The sequence below is a fragment of the Pipistrellus hanaki genome, assembly GCF_964339955.1.
Source record: "Pipistrellus hanaki genome assembly, chromosome: 1".
Taxonomy (NCBI): Eukaryota; Metazoa; Chordata; class Mammalia; order Chiroptera; family Vespertilionidae; genus Pipistrellus; species Pipistrellus hanaki.
The window spans coordinates 209,905,668-209,925,978 of NC_140503.1; the positions used below are offsets into that span (position 1 = coordinate 209,905,668).

Genomic DNA, 20,311 nt, shown 5'->3' on the forward strand with positions numbered 1-20,311 from the left:
AGGTCGGTGGAGGCTCACTGCCTGACCAGCCCTCCCCCATCAGACCTCCGGGGATGCTCAAACCCGGGTCACTCAGAACAGCACAGTTCCGTTCTGTAAGACCAAGGCCCCCTGCTCGGGGCCCGTGTGACCAAGGGGCTTCCTGGAGGAGGCGGGTTCGTCTCACCACAGCCTGCCCCCAGGGCCGTGGGCGGGGCCCTCCCCTGCTGGAGAGCAGCCTGCCTGGGAAGGCTGCCCAGAGGGCACAGGTGGTCTCCCACCCTCCCAGCCCCTCAGTGGGTAGGGCCACCCCCCCCCAAGATGTCCAGCCTGTCTTGGGGGCCTCACCCCTGCACTGGTACCAGGCTCCTTGGGGGACCAAACGGGTTTCCTGCCTGAGGCTGCCCTCTCTTGAGACCTGCCATGGCCTCCCACCCTGCCCAGCCTCTGGGCCAGAGGTGCCCCCAGCTTCACCGGGTGCCCCAGCAGGTACCCAGGCCTTCCTGCTGTGGTCCTCAGCTGTGAGCCTGTGGCGGGCATAGCTGGACCTGTGCTGGCACAGCGGGCGCCGGGGACACAGGGCCTGGGCTGGAGCCACGGGAAGCCAGGAGTGACTGCCGAGGGCGCAGTGGGGAGGAAAGGGCTCAGGTCCTGCCCTTCTCAGGGGGAAAGGGTCCCTGCGGAGCTCCAGGGCGGCTGGACCCTGTCCTGCCCTGCAGCAGGAGCCGGGGCAGGGCCAGGGCCTGGTCACGTCCAGGGGGCCGTGTCCCAATCCCCACACCCACCGGGCCAGCCTAGCGGGAAGGCCACTGACTGGGCCAGCAGAGGCTGCGGAGGTGGGGCCTGGTGGTGAGGGGCGGGGCCAGAGGAGGAGCTGGGCCGGCGGGTGGGGCGGGGCCAGAGGAGGAGCTGGGCCGGCGGGTGGGGCGGGGCCAGAGGAGGAGCTGGGCCGGCGGGCGGGATGGGCCTCGGAGGTGGAGCCCAGCGGTGGGGTGGGACCTGGTGGGCGGAGGCGGGGCCAGAGGAGGAGCTGGCCGTTGGGTGGGGCGGGGTCTGGGGGAAGGCGGGGTCTGGGGGCGGGGCCTGGCGGGCGGGGCGGGGCCAGAGGAGGAGCTGGCCGTTGGGTGGGGCGGGGTCTGGGGGCGGGGCCTGGCGGGTGGGGCGGGGCCAGAGGAGGAGCTGGCCGTTGGGTGGGGCGGGGTCTGGGGGCGGGGCCTGGCGGGCGGGGCGGGGCCAGAGGAGGAGCTGGCCGATGGGTCAGTTTGGTCCGGGCGGCACGGATGAAGGAGCCACCTGTGCCCGCCCGTTTGGGGTGCCACGCTGGGGTCTCCATCCGGCATCCCAGAGCCCCCACACCCGGCGGCGCGGCCCTGGTGTCCCCCGTGCGCACGGGACCGAGCCGGGGAGGGAGCGGCGCGGCGAGGCCGCTAGAGGGCGCCCCCGGCCCGCTGTCCCGCCCTCGCTCCACGTGTCCGGGGCGGGGCACTGGGCGCTCACACGGGGCTCCTGCGGGGCCGGGGTCGGGACCCAGGACAGGAACTCAGCAGAGGGGCCGGGTTTCCCAGAACCAGAGCGAACGTTCACACGGCCGGTGCCTCCCCCCGCACCCCAGGACACAGGGCGGGAGGGCGGACGCCGTGCTCCCAGGCGGGTGGGGCAGCCTGGCGTGCCGGCCAGGACCTGAGGAAGTCGGCGTGCCCCCACCCCGTCCCCGCCCCCGTCCCCGCCTGTGGGCGCTGCCTCCTCCAGGAAGCCTTCCTGAGCGGCCCATCGCTGCCACCTGGCGCCGTGTCCCCTCCTGCCCGTCAGGTGTGGGGTGCGGGAGCACAGGGGGAGCTTTGGGGGGACAGCAGCCCTGGTGTGTGTGTGGGGGGGGGGGGCAGGAAGCCAACCAGGAGCAGGAGTGGCCACCAGTGCCGTCTGGAGCCCCTTGGGGGCCCCTCCTGGAAACCAGTGGACGGGGGTCAATGCCGGGCTCGGCGTGGAAGGGGACCTCAGGTGTCTGCACATAACCTGAGCCCACCTGGCTCCAGGACCTGGGCCTGCCCACCCCCGGGCCTCCCTGTCCCTCTTGCGGACACGGACACCAGGCGTCTGCACTTCCTGCCATCGAGGACCCGAGACCCAGGCCCTGGAGACCCTCAGGACACGGGGGCTGCCCTCCCGTGCTGGGCCCACCGCTGGGCACCGACGCCTCCCCCAGGCCGTGCCCTGTGCTGCGGGTCCAGGGATGTGCAGAGGCAGCCGTGCCCTGGGCCCTCCCCCAGCACGTGCTGTCCCCCAACAGTGGCCACCCCTCCCTCCCTCCCCCCCCTCCGGGGGCGGCGACAGGGCCGCGGGCCGCACAGGGCAGGACACAGACGGCGGGCGCGAGTGCAGCAGAGGCTGAATGGAATCTGTTTATTTCTGGGAAGTGCGTTGGCCAGTGGGGGGCAACACCTCTGGCCCCCGGAGGCAGGGGCCCGGGAGCAAACCACCCAGCCGCCCGCCCGCCGAGGGCAGAGCAGCCCCGGGGCTCGGGCCGGCAGGCCGGACGAAGTGACGCCGGAGGCTCGCACTCCCTCCCAGGCTCTGGGAGGCGCGGCCGGCTGGAAGGCTAGAAGGCTAGAAGCGTCGAGTAAGAAGTGTTAAATCTACAGCAAATACATCTCGTAAAAACTCAATAAATTATATAGATAGATATATATAAACTGTAACATCTAAGGACGTCTGAGCCAGGGCAGGCCGGCCCAGGCGAGCGGCCGCCCGCCCGGCACATGGCAACGAGAACGTGTGAGAAAACACCAGCTCGCTCAGAGTCCGACAAATAAATCTCCCGCAGCAAATCCTCCCGGGTGAGGGCCGCTCCGGCCGGTGAGGGCCGCTCGGCCCGGGTGCCCCGCGCTGCCCCCCAGCGGCCCCTCCACACCAACCTCTCAGCTGTTAATAAGTTAAGACGAAGCCACCGCGTGGGGCGGCCGAACACTACAGCGTTGGGGTGGGGAAGGGACGGGTCGGGGCCATAAATAGCTTTACGGACAGGTGGGTCCAGGTACAATTTTTAAAACAAAACTGCGGCCGGGGAGCCCTGCACGCGGGCGCCGGGTGTGTCCGCCCGCAGGGGCCTCCCACCCAGCCCCCGGGGCCCGTGCTGCCCGTGTCCCAGCTTCTTCCACGTGGACTGTTGGCCTACACGCGTGTCACACACGTGTTAGAGGAATGCACTTGTCTCTGAGTCACCCTCTCGGATAGAAGTTAAAGGCTCCCGCCTTCGGTACCCGTAATCTCAGTCTCGGGGGACAGGGTGGGAGGTGGGGCCTGGGGGGGCGTGTGCTAACATCACCCCAGGCGCAAGGTGCCGCGTGGGTGGGGCTCCGCTCCGGTGCCTGAGGGCCCAGGGGGCAGGCAGGCCCTCGGGGAGTCCCGTACATTCTACATCCGTCCTCCTGGCACCGCCGGGTCAGCGGCTAGGGGGCACGGTACAGCAGGGCGGGCACCCAGGGACCCCTGCACCGGGGCCCGGAGACTCACACACACACGCACACGCACACGCACACGCACACGCGCACACAACAAGGTGTCTGTCCATCCGTCCGTCGGTGCCAGGTCTGGAGCCGGGGCCGACGGCACACCCAGAGCAGCATGGCGGGCCGGGGCCCTCGCAGTGGGGGCGCGGCCGAGGGCGGGCCTCACGTCTGGGGGCCCCCGCTGCCGGGAGGGGCGGGGGGCAGGAGGTCGTGGGCGAACACCGAGTCGTCCCCCGAGGAGCCGGAGCTGGGGGTGTCCTGGCCGCCGGGCGAGTACTGCTCGAAGGGCACCGACAGGTCCAGGTACTCCTGCGGGGGGGTGGGGGGGCCGGCGTGGGCGTCAGGCACGGTGCCTGCCCCCCTCCCCCCTCCCTGCCTCGGCGGGCCTCCCCCCCCCCCTCCCGGCCTCGGCGGGCCTCCCCCCTCCCCCCTCCCCCCCCCCCTGCCTCGGCGGGCCTCCCCCCCCCCCCCCCCCCGCCTCGGCGGCGGCACTCACGTCGGTGGAGGTCACGGTGAGGATGCGGTCCAGGTCCTCCACCAGCTGCTTGAAGGTGGGCCTCTGGGAGGGCACCGCGTGCCAGCACTCCCGCATCACCATGTACCTGCGGGGCGCGGGGTGAGGCTCGGCCCCGCCCGGCCCTGCCCGCCTCCCCCTGCCCGGCCCGGGGGACAGACCCGCCACCGAGACCCGCACACAGACAGGGGACCCGCACACGGACAGGGGGACCCGCACACGGACACGGGGACCCGCACACGGACAGGGGGACCCGCACACGGACACGGGGACCCGCACACAGACAGGGGACCCGCACACGGACAGGGGGACCCGCACAGGGACAGGGGGACCCGCACAGGGACAGGGGGACCCGCACACGGACAGGGGGACCCGCACACGGACAGGAGGACCCGCACACGGACAGGGGGACCCGCACACGGACAGGGGGACCCGCACAGGGACAGGGGGACCCGCACACGGACAGGGGGACCCGCACACGGACACGGGGACCCGCACACGGACAGGGGGACCCGCACAGGGACAGGGGGACCCGCACACGGACACGGGGACCCGCACACGGACACGGGGACCCGCACACGGACACGGGGACCCGCACGCAGACGGGGGACCCGCACATGGACACGGGGACGCCGGGGCAGGGCACTCACAGCTCGTGCGTGCAGTTGGCCGGCTTGTCCATGCGGTGCCCCTCCTTCAGCAGCTTGAACAGCTCCTCCACGGGGATGCCGGGGTACGGCGAGCCCCCCAGCGTGAAGATCTCCCAGAGCAGCACCCCGAAGGACCAGCTGGGGGGACACACACGGCTCCCACCGGCCCGCAGCCCCGGGACGGGCCGGCTGGCAGAGGCGGCGGTGCCCGAGCTGGGGACCCCCCCCCCCTTCCTGGCACCCGCCCCGGGCCGGCCCCTCACAGCCCCCCCGCCGTGCGGGCCACGTACACGTCGCTCTGGTGGGTGTAGACGCGGTCGAACAGGGCCTCGGGCGCCATCCACTTCACGGGCAGCCGGCCCTGCGGACAGAGGCGGCGTTGCTGCCTGGCGCCCCCTCCCCCGCGGCCCCGCACCCGCCCCGGGCGCGGCTCACGTTGGTGGTCTTCTTGTAGTAGTCCAGGTTGTGCACGTCGCGGGCCAGGCCGAAGTCCGCGATCTTCATCACGTTGTCCTCCGTCACCAGCACATTGCGGGCCGCCAGGTCACGGTGGATGCACTGGGGGCGGCGGCGGCCGGGCTGAGCACCCGCCAGCCGCCCCGGGCCCCCACCCCGGGCCCCGGGCCCCCCTGGTCCCCCACCCCGGGCCCCGGGCCCCCCTGGTCCCCCACCCCGGGCCCCGGGACCCCCCCGACCCCCCCCCGGGCCCCCGGCCCCTCACCTTCTGCGAGGCCAGGTACTCCATGCCCCGGGCCACCTGGTAGGCGCAGGACACCAGGTCCTTGCAGGTGAGCTGCTCCTCGGGCAGCTTGCAGGTGTCGAAGGAGTAGTCAGTGCCCGGGGGCCGCCGCGCCCGCAGGTACTCCCGCAGGTTCCCCTTGGCCGCGAACTCCACCAGCACGTACAGGGGCCCTGGGGGCACGGGCGCCTCAGGGGGGGCCGCCGCCCTGGGCACCCCCCGCCCTGTGCACCCCCCGCCCTGTGTGCACCCTCCTCCCTCAGGGCACCCCCCGCCCTGCGTGCACCCCCCGCCCTGTGCACCCCCCGCCCTGCGTGCACCCCCCGCCCTGTGCACCCCCCGCCCTGTGCACCCTCCTCCCTCAGGGCACCCCCCGCCCTGTGCACCCCCCGCCCTGTGCACCCCCCGCCCTGTGTGCACCCTCCTCCCTCAGGGCACCCCCCGCCCTGCGTGCACCCCCCGCCCTGTGCACCCCCCGCCCTGCGTGCACCCCCCGCCCTGTGCACCCCCCGCCCTGTGCACCCTCCTCCCTCAGGGCACCCCCCGCCCTGTGCACCCCCCGCCCTGTGCACCCCCCGCCCTGTGTGCACCCTCCTCCCTCAGGGCACCCCCCGCCCTGTGTGCACCCTCCTCCCTCAGGGCACCCCCCGCCCTGTGCACCCCCCGCCCTGTGTGCACCCTCCTCCCTCAGGGCACCCCCCGCCCTGTGCACCCCCCGCCCTGTGTGCACCCTCCTCCCTCAGGGCACCCCCGCCCTCAGGGCACCCCCCGCCCTGTGACCCTCTCCCACCCCACGTGCACCCCCCGCCCTGCGTGCACCCTCCTGCCGTGTGCACCCTCCCCCCTGCATGCACCCTCCTCCCTCTGGGCACCCACCGCCCTCTGTGCGCCCTCCCCCCTGCATGCACCCACCGCCCTGCGTGCACCATCCCCTATGTGCACCCTCCTCCCTCTGGGCACTCACCGCCCTGTGTGCAGGCGCCCAGCAGGTTGATGATGTTCTTGTGCTTCCCGATCATCTTCATCATCTCCATCTCCGACACCAGGTCCGAGAGGTCCTTGTCAGTTGCGTCATCTGTGCAGAGACGGAGGCCCGTCTGACAGGCTCCCTGCACCCCTCCCCCCGGCTCCCTGCACCCCCCCCCCCGGCTCCCTGTCCCCCTCCCCCCGGCTCCCTGCCCCCCTCACTCCCGGCTCCCTGCACCCCCCCCCGGCTCCCTGCCCCCCCCCCCCGGCTCCCTGCCCCCCTCACTCCCGGCTCCCTGCACCCCCCCGGCTCCCTGCACACCCCCCCACCCCGGCTCCCTGCACCCCCGCTCACCTTTCAGCATCTTCACGGCCACGGTGACGGGCTTGGTGGCGCGGTCCTTGTCGATGCCGATGGCCTCCGCCATGACCACTTGGCCGAAGCAGCCCTCGCCGAGGGGCTTGCCCAGGGTCAGCCTGCGGCAGGGGCAGAGGCAGTGAGGCCAGGCAGCCTCAGAGCGGCGCCCGCCCCTCCGGCCGCACGCCCATCCCCTCGGCTCCTGCCCGGCCACCCGAGCCCAGCCGGGCCTCTGCCGGCAGCCCCTCGGGGGCCCGCCCAGCCCTGCCCACACTGACCGGGCCCGGGGCAGCTCCCACTTGGGGTCGGCGGGCAGCTCCAGCTCGGACACGTTGGCCAGCGCGGGGCCCTCGCCCGAGGACAGCCGGGCGATGCGCACGAGCGGCGTGTTGGAGTTCATGGACGAGTTCGACTCCAGGGACACCTGCTTGGGTGGGGGCAGGTTGGCGCCGCGGGCCGTGGGGGGGGCGCCCGGGGCTCCCACATGAGGGGTCCCGGGGCGGAGCCGGGGCCGGGGCGCCGGGCGGGCGGGCGGGCACCTCCCTCGTTACCTGGCGCTTGAGCGGGAAGCGGGAGACCTTGTGCACGGCGGGCGCCAGGCCCTTCTTGGGGGGGCTGCGCAGGCGGCAGAGCGTCATGGCGGCCACCGCCAGCACGAAGAGCAGGAAGCCCACGCCGTAGCTGAGCACGCCCGCGTACACGCTGCCCGCCTCGCCGGCCTCCGCCGGCTCCTCCTCGGCTGCGGAGACACGGGCGTTGGGGCCGCGGGCCGCGGGCGGGGGTGCGGGGCGGCGCGGCCCGGAGGGTGCCGAGGCCGCGGGGCCCCCCGCGGGGCCTGGGTCAGAGGCGCCGAGAGAAGGAGCCCAAGCGGAGCCACAGCACCCACGCCCGCCACCGGGGAGACGCCAGAGCCGCCGCCGCGGGCCCCTGTGGGCAGGACCGACGTCTTATTTTTTATTTCTATTCGTTTCAGAGAGGAAGGGAGAGGGAGAGCGAGAAACATCCACGATGACAGAGAATCATGGACCGGCCGCCTCCTGCACGCCCCTCACTAGGGACGGAGCCCACAACGGGGCCTGTGCCCTGACGGGGAGTCAAACCCAGAACCCTCTATCCACGGAGCCACGCCGGACGTGAGCCCCGGGCCCCGGCGGTCCCTGGCGGCTTTGGCGTGTCCCGAGCCAGCGCCCAAAAGGTGCAGCGGCAGCAGCAGGAGCGGTACCTGGCAGCACCACCAGCCACGCAGAGTGATGGGAAAACCCGATAGAATTGCCCGCCAGACACGTGTACTCCCCCGCGTCCTCATAGGTGACATTGCGCAAGGACAGCACCTCTAGCTCCTTGTCGGTGGTGTTAGCGCCTGCCGTCTAGGAGAGAGAACAGAGCTAGGCCCGCCGCACCCCGCACGAGCCAGCGTCCATGCGACGTCCCACCGGCTGCAAAGGAAACGCGCCACCACCACGGCCACGACCAAGGCCACCACCACGGCCACCGAACGTGGCCACAGCCACGGCTGCCACCAACACACCACGGCCATGGCCACAGACAAGGCCACGGGCACGGCGGCCGAGGGTCCTCCGCCGCGTGCGTCCACACGGAGCCCGAAGCCAGTCCCTTCACCGGCGAGTCCTCTGTCCCAGGTGAGCGCCAGGCGTGTGGCCAGCAGCGTGCAGGGTTAGCGTGGATGCTGGGCGGGGGGTGGTAGGGCAGACAGGTGGGCAGAGGGGCAGGCAGACCAACAGGAAGTGAGCAGGCAGCGGGCCAGGGCCGGGGCGATGGGAGGAAAGCAGGTGCACAGACGGAGGGCACGGCCCCTGCCAGGCTGAGGGCCTCCGGGGCAGACGGGCGCAGGCAGGGGCCGCGGGCCGGGGTCCCGGCAGGCAGGCAGGCGGCGTCGCAGGGAGCAGAGGCGCCAGCTTGCAGCGTGAGGCTGTGCGGCGGGCGGGCGGCGGGCGCGAGCAGGACGGCTGCGGGGGCGCGGGCCAGCGTCGGCACTGGAGCTCGGCGTGCCAGGCAGCGTGGGACAGAGAGGTTACCTGCTCGGGGCCCGTGCACGCGCAGCCAAAAGGCCTTCTCAGACACGCCTATGAAATTGGTGGCTCGACAGAGGTACTCGCCCCCGTCGCGCGCGGACACATTGGCCAGGCGGAGGCGCGCGTCGGCCTCCGCAGTCTCACTGGTCCAGGACTGCGGGGAGAGAGAGCCGGCTCAGCCTGCCCGGCGGGGACAGAGCCGGCTCAGCGTGCCCGGCGGGGACAGAGCCGGCTCAGCGTGCCCGGCGGGGACAGAGCCGGCTCAGCGTGCCCGGCGGGGACAGAGCCGGCCCAGCGTGCCCGGCGGGGACAGAGCCGGCTCAGCCTGCCCGGCGGGGACAGAGCCGGCCCAGCGTGCCCGGCGGGGACAGAGCCGGCCCAGCGTGCCCGGCGGGGACAGAGCCGGCCCGGCGTGCCCCGGCGGCGGGGACAGAGCCGGCCCGGCGTGCCCCGGCGGCGGGGACAGAGCCGGCCCGGCGTGCCCGGCGGGGGACAGAGCCGGCCCGGCGTGCCCGGCGGGGACAGAGCCGGCCCGGCGTGCCCGGCGGGGACAGAGCCGGCCCGGCGTGCCCGGCGGGGACAGAGCCGGCCCGGCGTGCCCGGCGGGGACAGAGCCGGCCCAGCGTGCCCGGCGGCGGGGACAGAGCCGGCCCAGCGTGCCCCGGCGGCGGGGACAGAGCCGGCCCGGCGTGCCCGGCGGGGACAGAGCCGGCCCAGCGTGCCCCGGCGGCGGGGACAGAGCCGGCCCAGCGTGCCCCGGCGGCGGGGACAGAGCCGGCCCAGCGTGCCCGGCGGCGGGGACAGAGCCGGCCCAGCGTGCCCGGCGGCGGGGACAGAGCCGGCCCAGCGTGCCCGGCGGCGGGGACAGAGCCGGCCCAGCGTGCCCCGGCGGGGACAGAGCCGGCCCAGCGTGCCCGGCGGGGACAGAGCCGGCCCAGCGTGCCCGGCGGGGACAGAGCCGGCCCAGCGTGCCCGGCAGCGGGGACAGAGCCGGCCCAGCGTGCCCCGGCGGCGGGGACAGAGCCGGCCCAGCGTGCCCGGCAGCGGGGACAGAGCCGGCCCAGCGTGCCCCGGCGGCGGGGACAGAGCCGGCCCAGCGTGCCCGGCGGGGACAGAGCCGGCCCAGCGTGCCCGGCGGGGACAGCCGGCCCAGCGTGCCCGGCGGGGACAGAGCCGGCCCAGCGTGCCCGGCGGCGGGAGCGGCCCGTCCAGGTCGAGACCCGCGGGAGGGCGGCCTCGTATCTGAGACTCCGAGGCAGGACGTGGGAGGCCGGGGGGCCGGACGGGGCGGAGCAGGCCAGGAGGGCTGCCTGGAGGAGGCGTGCAGGCCCTCGAGGCCGTCGACGGCAGTTCCACGGGGAGCGCCTTCCCTGCATCCGCCCTCCCCAGCACGGAGCACCGGCCTAGCGGGCTCCCCAGAGGCCCGGGGGGTGCTCAGCCCCCACCCCACCTCCAGCCCCGGAGCCCGGCCGGCCGTGGTGACGCCAGACAGCTCACATGCTGACCAGGCCTGCAGACGCCACAGGCGGCCTGGCGTGCTCAGCCTGAGCGTCCCACCCCCTCCCTCCGGCCTGTCTCGTCTCCGAAACAGATGTTTCTCTTTGGGCTGCGAGTGTCGCAAGCACCGAGCCGGGTGGCCCGGCAGAGCCCCGTGGTGGCCCGGGCCCCGGGAGGCCGGCTGGGGGGCGCGCTGACCGCGCACAAACAACGAGGCCCCTCGCCTGGCTCAGGGGCGCCCTGGCCTGCCGGGCCGGGGCTGAGCCGCAGGGGTGGAGCTGGCCTGGCCTCCCGGAGCCCGCAGCGGGCCGCCCGCCGCCCGCCGCCCGCGGCGCCCACCTTGAGCACGGTGACGTAGGGCGTGCCGTCCGGCCCCACTTTGCTGCCGTTGACCTCCACGTGCTTGAGCCACTGGATGTGGGGCTGCGCGTCGCTGTACACCTTGCAGTGGAACTCCACGTCGCTGCCCAGCACGGCCGTCTGGTTGGCCGGCAGCCCCGCCTGCAGGATGGGCCGGTGCGGGGAGCGCTCTGCGGACGGACGGACAGACAGACGGGGGCTCAGGGACCGCCCGCCGGCTGCTGACCACCGGGCCCCCGACCTCCCGGCCCCCGACCGCCGGGCCCCTGCCACCCGGGCCCCCGCCGCCCGGCCCCTGACCGCCGGGCCCCCGACCGCCCGGCCCCCGACCGCCCGGCCCCCGACCGCCGGGCCACCGCCGCCCGGCCCCCGACCCCCCGGCCTCACCCAGCACGTCCAGCGTGTAGGTCTGCCGGATGCTGCCCAGCCGGTTCTGCACGACACACGTGTAGTTGCCGCGGTCCGAGGGCACCACGCTCTCCATGACCAGGCTCCACTGCTGGTGCCGCAACTGCGGGCACACGGGTGAACAGAACGGGGGGTGAACAGACAGACACCGGGTGAGCGGGCAGACGGGGGGTGAGGGGACAGACGGGGGGTGAGCAGACAGACGGGGGTGGGGGGGCAGACGGGGGTGAGGGGGCAGACGGGGTGAGGGGACAGACGGGGGATGAGCAGACAGAGGGGGGGGAGGGGACAGACGGGGGGTGAGCAGACAGACAGGGGGTGGGGGGGCAGACGGGGGGTGAGGGGGCAGACGGGGGGTGAGGGAACAGACGGGGGGTGAGCAGACAGACGGGGTGAGCAGACAGACGGGGGGTGAGCAGACAGACGGGGGGTGAGCAGACAGGGGGTGAGTGGACAGACAGGGGGTGAGCGGGCAGACGGGAGGTGAGGGGACACACAGGGTGAGCGGGCAGACGGGGGGTGAGTGGCAGACCGGGATGAGGAGACAGACGGGGGGTGAGGGGACAGACGGGGGTGAGGGAACAGATGGGGTGAGCGGACAGACGGGGGGTGAGTGGACAGACGGGGGTGAGCGGGCAGACGGGAGGTGAGGGGACAGACGGGGTGAGCAGACAGACGGGGTGAGCGGGCAGAGGGGAGGTGAGTGGCAGACCGGGATGAGGGGACAGACGGGGGTTGAGTGGGCAGACGGGGTGAGCAGACAGACGGGGGGTGAGCAGACAGGGGGTGAGTGGACAGACGGGGTGAGCGGGCAGACGGGAGGTGAGGGGACACACAGGGTGAGCGGACAGACGGGATGAGGGGACAGACGGGGTGAGCGGACAGACAGGGGGTGAGCGGACAGACGGGAGGTGAGGGGACACACAGGGTGAGCGGACAGACGGGATGAGGGGACAGACGGGGGGTGAGGGGACAGACGGGGTGAGCGGACAGACGGGGGGTGAGCGGACAGACGGGAGGTGAGCGGACAGACGGGTGGTGAGGGGACAGACGGGGTGAGCAGACAGACGGGGAGTGAGGGGACAGACAGGGTGAGCGGACAGACAGGGGGTGAGGGGACAGACGGGGGGTGAGTGGCAGACCGGGATGAGGGGACAGATGGGGTGAGCGGGCACTGGGGAGGCCTGGGGTCCCACCTTGATGCCCCCGATGCGGTGCTCGCCCCGGAACTCCTTGCCGTTCTTCAGCCAGGAGATGGTGGGCGTGGGGTTGCCGGCCGCCGGGCAGCGGAAGCGCACGGTGTTGGCGGCGGGCACGGCCAGCAGCTTCTTCTCCATCCGCTCGGGCCGCGTCCAGTACGGGGCCCCTGCTGGGGGGGGCGGGGCCTGTGACCGCGTGGGGGACCCCCTCCCTGTGCACCCCCCCGGCGCCCCCCTCCCGGGCGCCCCCCTCCCTGTGCACACCCCCTCCCCCGCGCCTTTCTCTCTCCAATGAGCTTGTTTTGTTCTTTACTTATTTCACTGTTATTCCTCGTCCCAGGATGAGTTCCCGTGGGTTTCAGGGGGAGTGGAAGGGAGGGTGAAAGGCAGAGAGAGGAACACGGATGTGAGAGAAACACACCGACTGGTGCCTCCTGCACCCGCCCAGTCAGGGCCCGATCGAACCCGGACTCCTCAGTCCATGGGCCGATGCTCCCTGCACCGAGCCAGGCCGGCCAGGACCCCAGGGTGCTTTCTGACAGGGGAGGTCTCCGAGGGGAGCCCCCCACCCCCAGCTGGCAGGGCCACAGCGCCCAGAACCAGAAGCCTGGAGGCACTGGGTGCTGCTGAGCCCGCGAGCCGAGCCACCTCTGCAGCAGGCGCTCAGGCCTGCGGGCAGCGGGAGGGACAGACAGCAGGAGGGACAGACAGCAGGAGGGACAGGAGGACAGACAGACAGTGGGAGGGACAGCGGGAGGGACAGGAGGAGGGACAGACAGCAGGAGGGACAGGAGGACAGACAGACAGCGAGAGGGACAGCGGGAGGGACAGGAGGAGGGACAGACAGAGGGAGGAACAGGAGGAGGGACAGACAGAGGGAGGGAAAGAGCAGGATGGACAGAGGGACAGACAGCAGGAGGGACAGACAGCGGGAGGGACAGACAGCGGGAGGGACAGACAGCGGGAGGGACAGACAGAGGGAGGGACAGACAGCAGGAGGGACAGGGGGAAGGACAGACAGCGGGAGGGACAGACAGCAGGAGGGACAGGAGGGACAGACAGCGGGAGGGACAGGGGGAAGGACAGACAGAGGGAGAGACAGTGAGAGGGACAGCGGGAGGCACAGGAGGGACAGACAGAGGGAGGGACAGGAGGGACAGACAGCGGGAGGGACAGGAGGAGGGACAGACAGAGGGAGGGACAGACAGCAGGATGGACAGAGGGAGGGACAGACAGCGGGAGGGACAGACAGCGGGAGGGACAGACAGCGGGAGGGACAGACAACGGGAGGGACAGACAGCGGGAGGGACAGGAGGAGGGACAGACAGCGGGAGGGACAGACAGCGGGAGGGAAAGAGCAGGATGGACAGAGGGACAGACAGCAGGAGGGACAGATAGCGGGAGGGACAGGAGAAGGGACAGACAGAGGGAGGGACAGGAGGAGGGACAGACAGAGGGAGGGACAGACAGCAGGAGGGACAGGGGGAAGGACAGACAGCGGGAGGGACAGGAGGAGAGACAGACAGCGGGAGGGACAGGAGGAGGGACAGACAGAGGGAGGGACAGACAGCGGGAGGGACAGGGGGAAGGACAGACAGCGGGAGGGACAGGAGGAGGGACAGACAGCGGGAGGGACAGACAGCGGGAGGGACAGACAGCCGGAGGGACAGGGTGACAGGAGGCTCCGCCCACTCCCCTCCCCGCAGCCAGACTGGTCTTTCTCCTCCTCCGGCCGGTGGGGAGCCTCCTGAGCCTCCTGCGCTTGGAGGCCCGCGGGCGGGCGGGCGGGCGGGCGGGCGTCCCCAGGGGGAGGCGCCGTCCCCACAAGCCCCCATGACCGGGCAGCCACCCCACAGAGGGCTGAGGCCGGGGGGAAGAGGAGCGCTGGGTCCAGGGTCCGAGGCCGGGGGCAGTGGTGTGACCACCTCCGGAGGGCGGCCTGCGCGGCCCTCGGCGTCCAGGGCGGCCGGGACGGGGGGGGGCGGGCACTGGCGCGTGGGGCTGGGAGAGGACAGGCCGCTCGGGGGGCACCAGGGCCGCCTGGATCTCAGACCCCAGGCTCCGCTCGGGTCCTCACCACCTTGTCCGCTGGACCCCAGGGCCAGCCCCTCACGCTGGCACAGCCGCCTGCCCGTCCAGGCCGGCATCAGGACGCACACCCACAGCCACCAGGGGGCGCTGCAGCACCCCTTCGCAGGAAAGGTGCCGCCCTGGCCACCGTCCCTCTGCACGGACTGTTTGCCCCCAGCCCCCACCCTCAGCCCTGGCCCCGCTGCCGCTGAACTCCACCCTGGTGCCCTAACACCCGGGCGGGCCCTCCACAGGCCAACCCCCCCGCCCAGCCCCCTCGTCTGCAACACCCGCACCCCGCACGCCCCCCCGAGCTCAGGGCCACCCCACACGGAGGGGACCCTGCTCATAACCGAAACGGGATGCCCCGGCCGTGGTCTCTCACAGCGGGGGGCGCAAGTGGCCCCATCCGAGGGCGGGGGGCGTCTCCGGGCAGGTCCTCAACCCAGACCAGCCGGGAGCCCGGGGCCTGGCTCACCTGTGTCCTCTGCCTCGTCCTCTCCGTCTTCATCGTCTCCCGAGGACGGGGCATCTGCAGGGCAGGGGAGAGGGCCATGGAAGGGCCTGCCCACCCAACGGAGCGGGAGGGGGCCGTGCCCACCCAACGGGCGGGGGAGAGGGCCATGGAGGGGCAGTGCCCACCCAAAGGGCCATGGAGGGGCCGTGCCCACCCAACGGGGCAGGAGGGGGCTGTGCCCACCCAACGGGGCAGGAGGGGCCGTGCCCACCCAACGGGGCAGGAGGGGCCGTGCCCACCCAACGGGGCAGGAGGGGCCGTGCCCACCCAACGGGGCAGGAGGGGCCGTGCCCACCCAACGGGGCAGGAGGGGGCCGTGCCCACCCAACGGGGCAGGAGGGGGCCGTGCCCACCCCAATGGGGCAGGAGGGGCCGTGCCCACCCAACGGGGCAGGAGGGGGCCGTGCCCACCCAACGGGGCAGGAGGGGGCCGTGCCCACCCCAATGGGGCAGGAGGGGCCGTGCCCACCCAACGGGGCAGGAGGGGCCGTGCCCACCCAACGGGGCAGGAGGGGCCGTGCCCTCCCCATCCAGGCACCCTCCTCTCTGACCTGCCTCTGGCGCAGGAGGCCGGGGGTTTGCCCTCCCCGCGCCCCCGGTGCCCTCGCCCCACGGGACCCTCGGGCCCTCGGCCGGCACCCACCTGTCACCCGCACGCTGAAGCGGCACAGCTCGCGCTGGGTGGGCCGCTGCCGGCAGCTGTAGGCCCCCGCGTCCTCCTGGGAGGCGTTGAGCACCTGCAGCCGCCGCGGCCCCAGCAGCACGCGGTCCGAGGGCACCAGCCCCGCCCCGTCCTTGGCCCAGACGGTGGGCCCCGCGGGGGCGCCCTCGGGCGGGCGGCAGCTCAGCTCCACGGTGTCCCCGCTGCCGAACACCAGCTGCTCCTGCTGGGGCGGCTCCGGCCCCGGGGCCTCTGGGGGACGGGACGGGACGGGCGGTGAGGACGCGGCGGGGCTCAGGCCCCGAGGCCCGGCCTCCCCCAGGCCGGCCGGCGGACCGGCTGCAGCCGGGCTCGGGGCCCGGGGCGGTGGGGTCCCGCGGGTCTGGGTGGCCGAGGGCCTGCACAGAGCCCGGTCCCCGAACCACCCCAGGGTGGCCGGCAGGCGCGTGCAGCCTCGCCTCGGGCCGGGCCGGGACCGCGGCCAGGGCACGGCGCTCGGCTCCGGCCACGGCCACGGCGCTCGGCTCACGGCTCAGACCGGTGCCCGGCTCCCAGGCTGCACCGGGGCCGACAGCCCACCGCGGCCTCAGCACCACGACCTTCCTCCTGAGTCCTGCCAGCCATTCAGGAACGCAGAACCCGCTCTGCTCGGGCGAAGGGAGCGGGACCCATTTCACAGGGACAGCACAGGCTGGGGAGAAGGCTGTCAAGGGGGCCCGGCCGGCGTGGCTCAGAGGCTGCGTGTCGGCCGAGGAACCAGGAGGTCAGGGGTTCGAATCCCGGTCAGGACCCAGGCCTGGGTTTCAGGCTCCATCCCCAGTGGGGGGCGTGCAGGAGGCAGCTGATCAATGATGCTCTCTCATTACTGATGTTTCTCTCTCTCCCCCCTTCCTCTGAAATCAATAAAAATACATATTTTTTAAAATATCACAGAAGGCGGCCACCTCAGCACTCCAGCGGCTGCCCAGCTCCCCGGAGGCCAGGAGGCCGGAGGCCCGGGGACACGCCGCCGGCTGGGCTGACCACCACCCGGCCTCCCTGCCAGGCCAGACAATGCCCAGCGAGGCGGCAGCTGGGCTGCGGGCCCAGGACGGCCGGGTGGTCCGGCCGCACAGGCCCCCGCCCCGCCCACCGGTCGGAGCGCCGTTGTCATTCTGCCGACGCGTGGCCTAGATTCGAGGCCCAGCTGCCCCTCCGGGGCCCGGCCCCCACGCGGTGTCCTCCCAGGCCCAGTGCCCACGGGAAGGGTGAGTCCGTGTCCGTGGGGACCTCGTGGTGCAGCCCCAGCCTGGCCGCTGTGTCCTGTGGGGACCACCCAGTGCTGGGAGCCGGCGGAGGCCCCACACAGGCCCAGAATGGCCAGGGGCAGCCTCAGCCCAGGCCCCGGCCAAGGGCAACAGCATTGGTTCCGGCCTGGCCTGGGCAGGGCGGCAGCGGCACCAGGACTGGCTTCAACCTAGTCCAGCCGGGCCGGAGGGACAGACACGCCCGGCAGCCATCTGCAGAGGTGGCTGATGGGTGAGGGGTGAGGGGCTGACCCCTGACCTGCCCGCCACCCTGCTCAGCTGGGTGCCTGCATAGGCCAGAGCCTCCCAGACCAGGCCAGTCTCCACCCCTGCAGACCCAACGCACCGGGCCCACTCAGAGCCATGGGGGACCCCACTCAGAGCCATGGGGGACCCCACAGAGAGCCATGGACCCCGGAGAGCCATGGGGGACCCCACGGAGAGCCATGGACCCCGGAGAGCCACAGGGTGGAGTGCGTGGTGTCAGCTCGGACCGCAGGCGCTCAGAGACAGCGGTGTGGAGTGTGGAAGCTGTGGCTCCCGCACCAGGGACGGGCTGTTTCTAAAACACGTGTAACTTCACTGATCTCGGGGACGAAGGGGAGAGAGACAGAGCACCCGTGATGAGAGAATCGGGGATCGGCAGGTCCGGCACGCCCCACTCGGGGGACGGAGCCCGCAGCCCGGCCGGGGACAGGCACGGCGGAGGGACCCTGGCCCCGGGGCAAAGCTCTGGCCGCCCGCCCCTCCCCGGAAACCTGGAAAGTTTCATAACCAAGTCAGGGGGGAGAAGGCTGGGGGCTGGGCGGGCTAATGAGGGCTTAGGGATTATCCGCCTAATCCTCCTACAACCCCTCCATTATCAGTCTCCGGGGGCAGGTGAGGAGCGGGGGGGGGGGGGGGGGGGGGGGGGGGGGGGGGAGTCAGCGGGAGCCTGGGCAGGGCAGGGGGCAGGGGGCAGGAAGCACAGCCCCCCATTCCAGCTCATTCACTTGTGAACCACCAGGCCGGTGTGGCCCGTGGGCAGGCGGGTCCCACCTCCCCCAGGAGAGACCCTTCCTCTGCAGGCCGGTGAGAGACGGGGTCCGTGGCCAACACGGGCCTGACAAGCTCAGGGGGACGGGCCGAGACCAAAGCCACCCACTGGGTGCCTGCAAGGACGCGCCGAACTGGCCCCTGCAGCGTGCGGCCAGGCCTGCCGTTCCGGACGGGGGTCAGACTTCACCTCTGCAGGGGCCTGAGTCCTGCACTCGGATAACACGCCTCGGACAGCGACCTGCCTGAGCCTCCGGGGTGCTCGGAGACCACGTTATCCGGAGGCCCGCATTCCGCACCATCGCTCCGTGCGGGAAGGCCGCCCCCCGCGCCCGGCGACCTCAGGGACGGCCCCCTGGGACCCGGGGATAAACCAGGCCGCCAGGCGCCGTCTCCCAGCCTCCTCTCAGCCCGGGAGCTCTGCTCCCCGACAGCGATCAGTCTGGTTCACAGCAGCAGGACTTCTCCGAGCCTGGACCTTCTCAGGGCACAGCCCCGGGGGCCCTGAGGCGGAGGGAGGGGGCCTGGGCTCGGCCGGGTTAATGAACCACCAGCGGCCGCGGAGGCTCAAAGTCCAGCCGCCGGGGACGGAGGAGGTGGGAGAGGCAGCAGCCCGGCCTCCCTCCCGGGGAATGCTCAGCACAGGGACCCCCCGGCGGCAGGCCAGCCCAGGGGCGCCTCCTGCTGCCCACCCTCTTCCCGGAGGGGGACCCCGCCCCCGGGAGAGCAGGGCCCCCTGGGAAGCAGGGGCTGCTTCTGGGGCTGGGCGGCCAGCAGCACACACGGCCCGCTGTCCCTGACCCCGGCCAGCTGGCTCCTGGCTCATGTCCCGGGGGAGGGCCGGCGGGACCTCTGGAAATTTCACGGGAACTTTGTATTTTTCCTGCCCGGCCCACCTCTTGGAGGAACCGGATTAAGTTTATTGACCTATCCACTCACTACCTGCTCCTCCAGCCCCGCGGGGCGGGGCGGGGAGGACGCGCAGAGGAGGCCAGGCTCCTTCCCGGCCTCGGCCTGGGGCCCTCCTGTCCGTCTGGCCGCTGCCCGCATCCTGGGGTGGAAGGGGAGCCCCAGGCCCGGTCTCCGAGGCGGCGCTGGGGAGGGGCGCAGGGCCCGGCCGGCGCCGCCCCCCTCGCTGACATCGGGGAGAAATATCTTTATCTGAATGCCGCTGGGAATGCTAATGGGGTCCGCCGGCCGCGCCGGGAAGCGGGCGCCAAAAGCGCGCGCTGACCTCGCGGCCCCTGTCACGCCGGAGTGACACGCCATTCAGCGGCCCTTCATTCATAAAATGACATTGTTGGGGCCGGCCGGGGGCGCGGGGCCGGCCGCCATCTGCCCGCCGGCCCCCGCCCGGCCGCTCGCACCTCCCGCCGCCCTGCGCCTGCGGCCGCGGGCACAAAGGAGCGGCTGTTCGGCGCCCGCGGGCGGGGCCGAGCTCACCGGCGGCCGCCCTCCGCGCCCGGCGGGGGCAGGGTGCCCGCAGCCCGTCCCGCCCGCGCCCCGAGGGGCCGGTGCCCCCGCGGGCTCCCCGGGGCGGCATCCCGCACCCGGGCGGCGCGCGTGCGGGGCCGGGCGCACAGACCCGCTGCCGCCGCTGCTCCGCCCGCGGCCGGGCCTCCCGGGACCCCGACGTCCCGGACCCTGACGGCCGGCGGGTCCGCGGCCCATCCCCGCCCCGGGCGCGGCTGGCGTGCGGTGCGCCGCGGGGGCAGACACCGTCCCCACCCGCACCGCTCCTCTCCTCCCCCGGAGCCCGGCCCGCTGCCGGACTGGCACCGGCGGGAGCCGGGCCGGGAGCGGGGAACCGCACCGACAGCGGAAACTTTCCGGCCGCGCACGGCGCCGCGCAGCCCGCAGCCCGGAGGCAGCCGGCCCTCCGACGGCGCGCGGGGCGGGGCGGCCGCGGACCCCACGGCCAGCCGCGGTCCCGGAGGCCAGTCCCCGGCGCCCTCGGACCCGCGCCCCCCGCCCGCCCCGGTGCCGCCCGGCCCCCGCCGCCGCTTACCTGCCACTCTCCGCGCGACGCGCCGCTCCGCGCCCGGGGGCCCCGCGGCGCCGGCCACCACCGCGGCCGCGCAGAGCGCCAGCGCCCAGGCCGGGGCGCCCATGGCGGCGGGCGGCCCTAGGTGCGCGCGGGCTGGCCGCCCATGTCCGTCCGTCCGTCCGTGCGCTCCGCTCCGCGGCGGGAGGCGCCGCTCTCGCGGGGTCTGCGGGAGGCGGCGGCGGTGACTCGGGGGCCGGGCGCGCCGGGGGGCGGCGGCGGCGGCCGGCCCCGCGCCCGGTCCCCGGGACCCCGGCCGCCCCGCCCGCGCCGCCGCCCAGCGCTCCGGGCCGCCTGGCGCCGCCGCCGCCCGCCGGTCCCTCCCTCCGCCCTTCCCTCCCTGGCGGCCGCTGAGCCCTCCCAGGCGGCGGCGGCGGCAAACTTTCCGGAGCGGGAAGCCCGCGCCGCCGGCCGCCCGCTGCCCGGAGCGCTCCGCCCGGCCCGCCGCCCTCCGCGCCCGGCCCGCCGCCCTCCGCGCCCGCCGCGCCC

General features: G+C 73.7%; 1 protein-coding gene across 8 annotated transcripts; it reads right to left on the reverse strand.

The window, feature by feature from the left end:
- Window positions 1-2,365: 2,365 nt before the first annotated feature.
- On the reverse strand, window positions 2,366-20,005 carry FGFR3 (fibroblast growth factor receptor 3). Of its 8 annotated transcripts, none has more exons than XM_084878209.1 (17): window positions 19,787-20,005; window positions 15,440-15,709; window positions 14,758-14,811; window positions 12,207-12,376; window positions 10,990-11,113; window positions 10,582-10,772; window positions 8,749-8,899; window positions 7,264-7,451; window positions 6,991-7,136; window positions 6,710-6,831; window positions 6,353-6,463; window positions 5,371-5,561; window positions 5,085-5,207; window positions 4,940-5,010; window positions 4,650-4,787; window positions 3,982-4,087; window positions 2,366-3,794 (listed from the first exon to the last, which is right to left on the reverse strand). In XM_084878209.1, the coding sequence occupies exons 1-17, from the start codon at window positions 19,887-19,889 to the stop codon at window positions 3,648-3,650; spliced, it is 2,406 nt and encodes an 801-aa protein (XP_084734335.1). In that variant the 5' UTR covers window positions 19,890-20,005; the 3' UTR covers window positions 2,366-3,647. The 8 variants fall into 8 exon arrangements, with proteins under 8 accessions (XP_084734335.1, XP_084734333.1, XP_084734331.1 ...); XM_084878207.1 differs by having other exon boundaries at window positions 6,991-7,139; XM_084878205.1 differs by having other exon boundaries at window positions 6,991-7,139; window positions 12,207-12,379.
- Window positions 20,006-20,311: the final 306 nt, after the last annotated feature.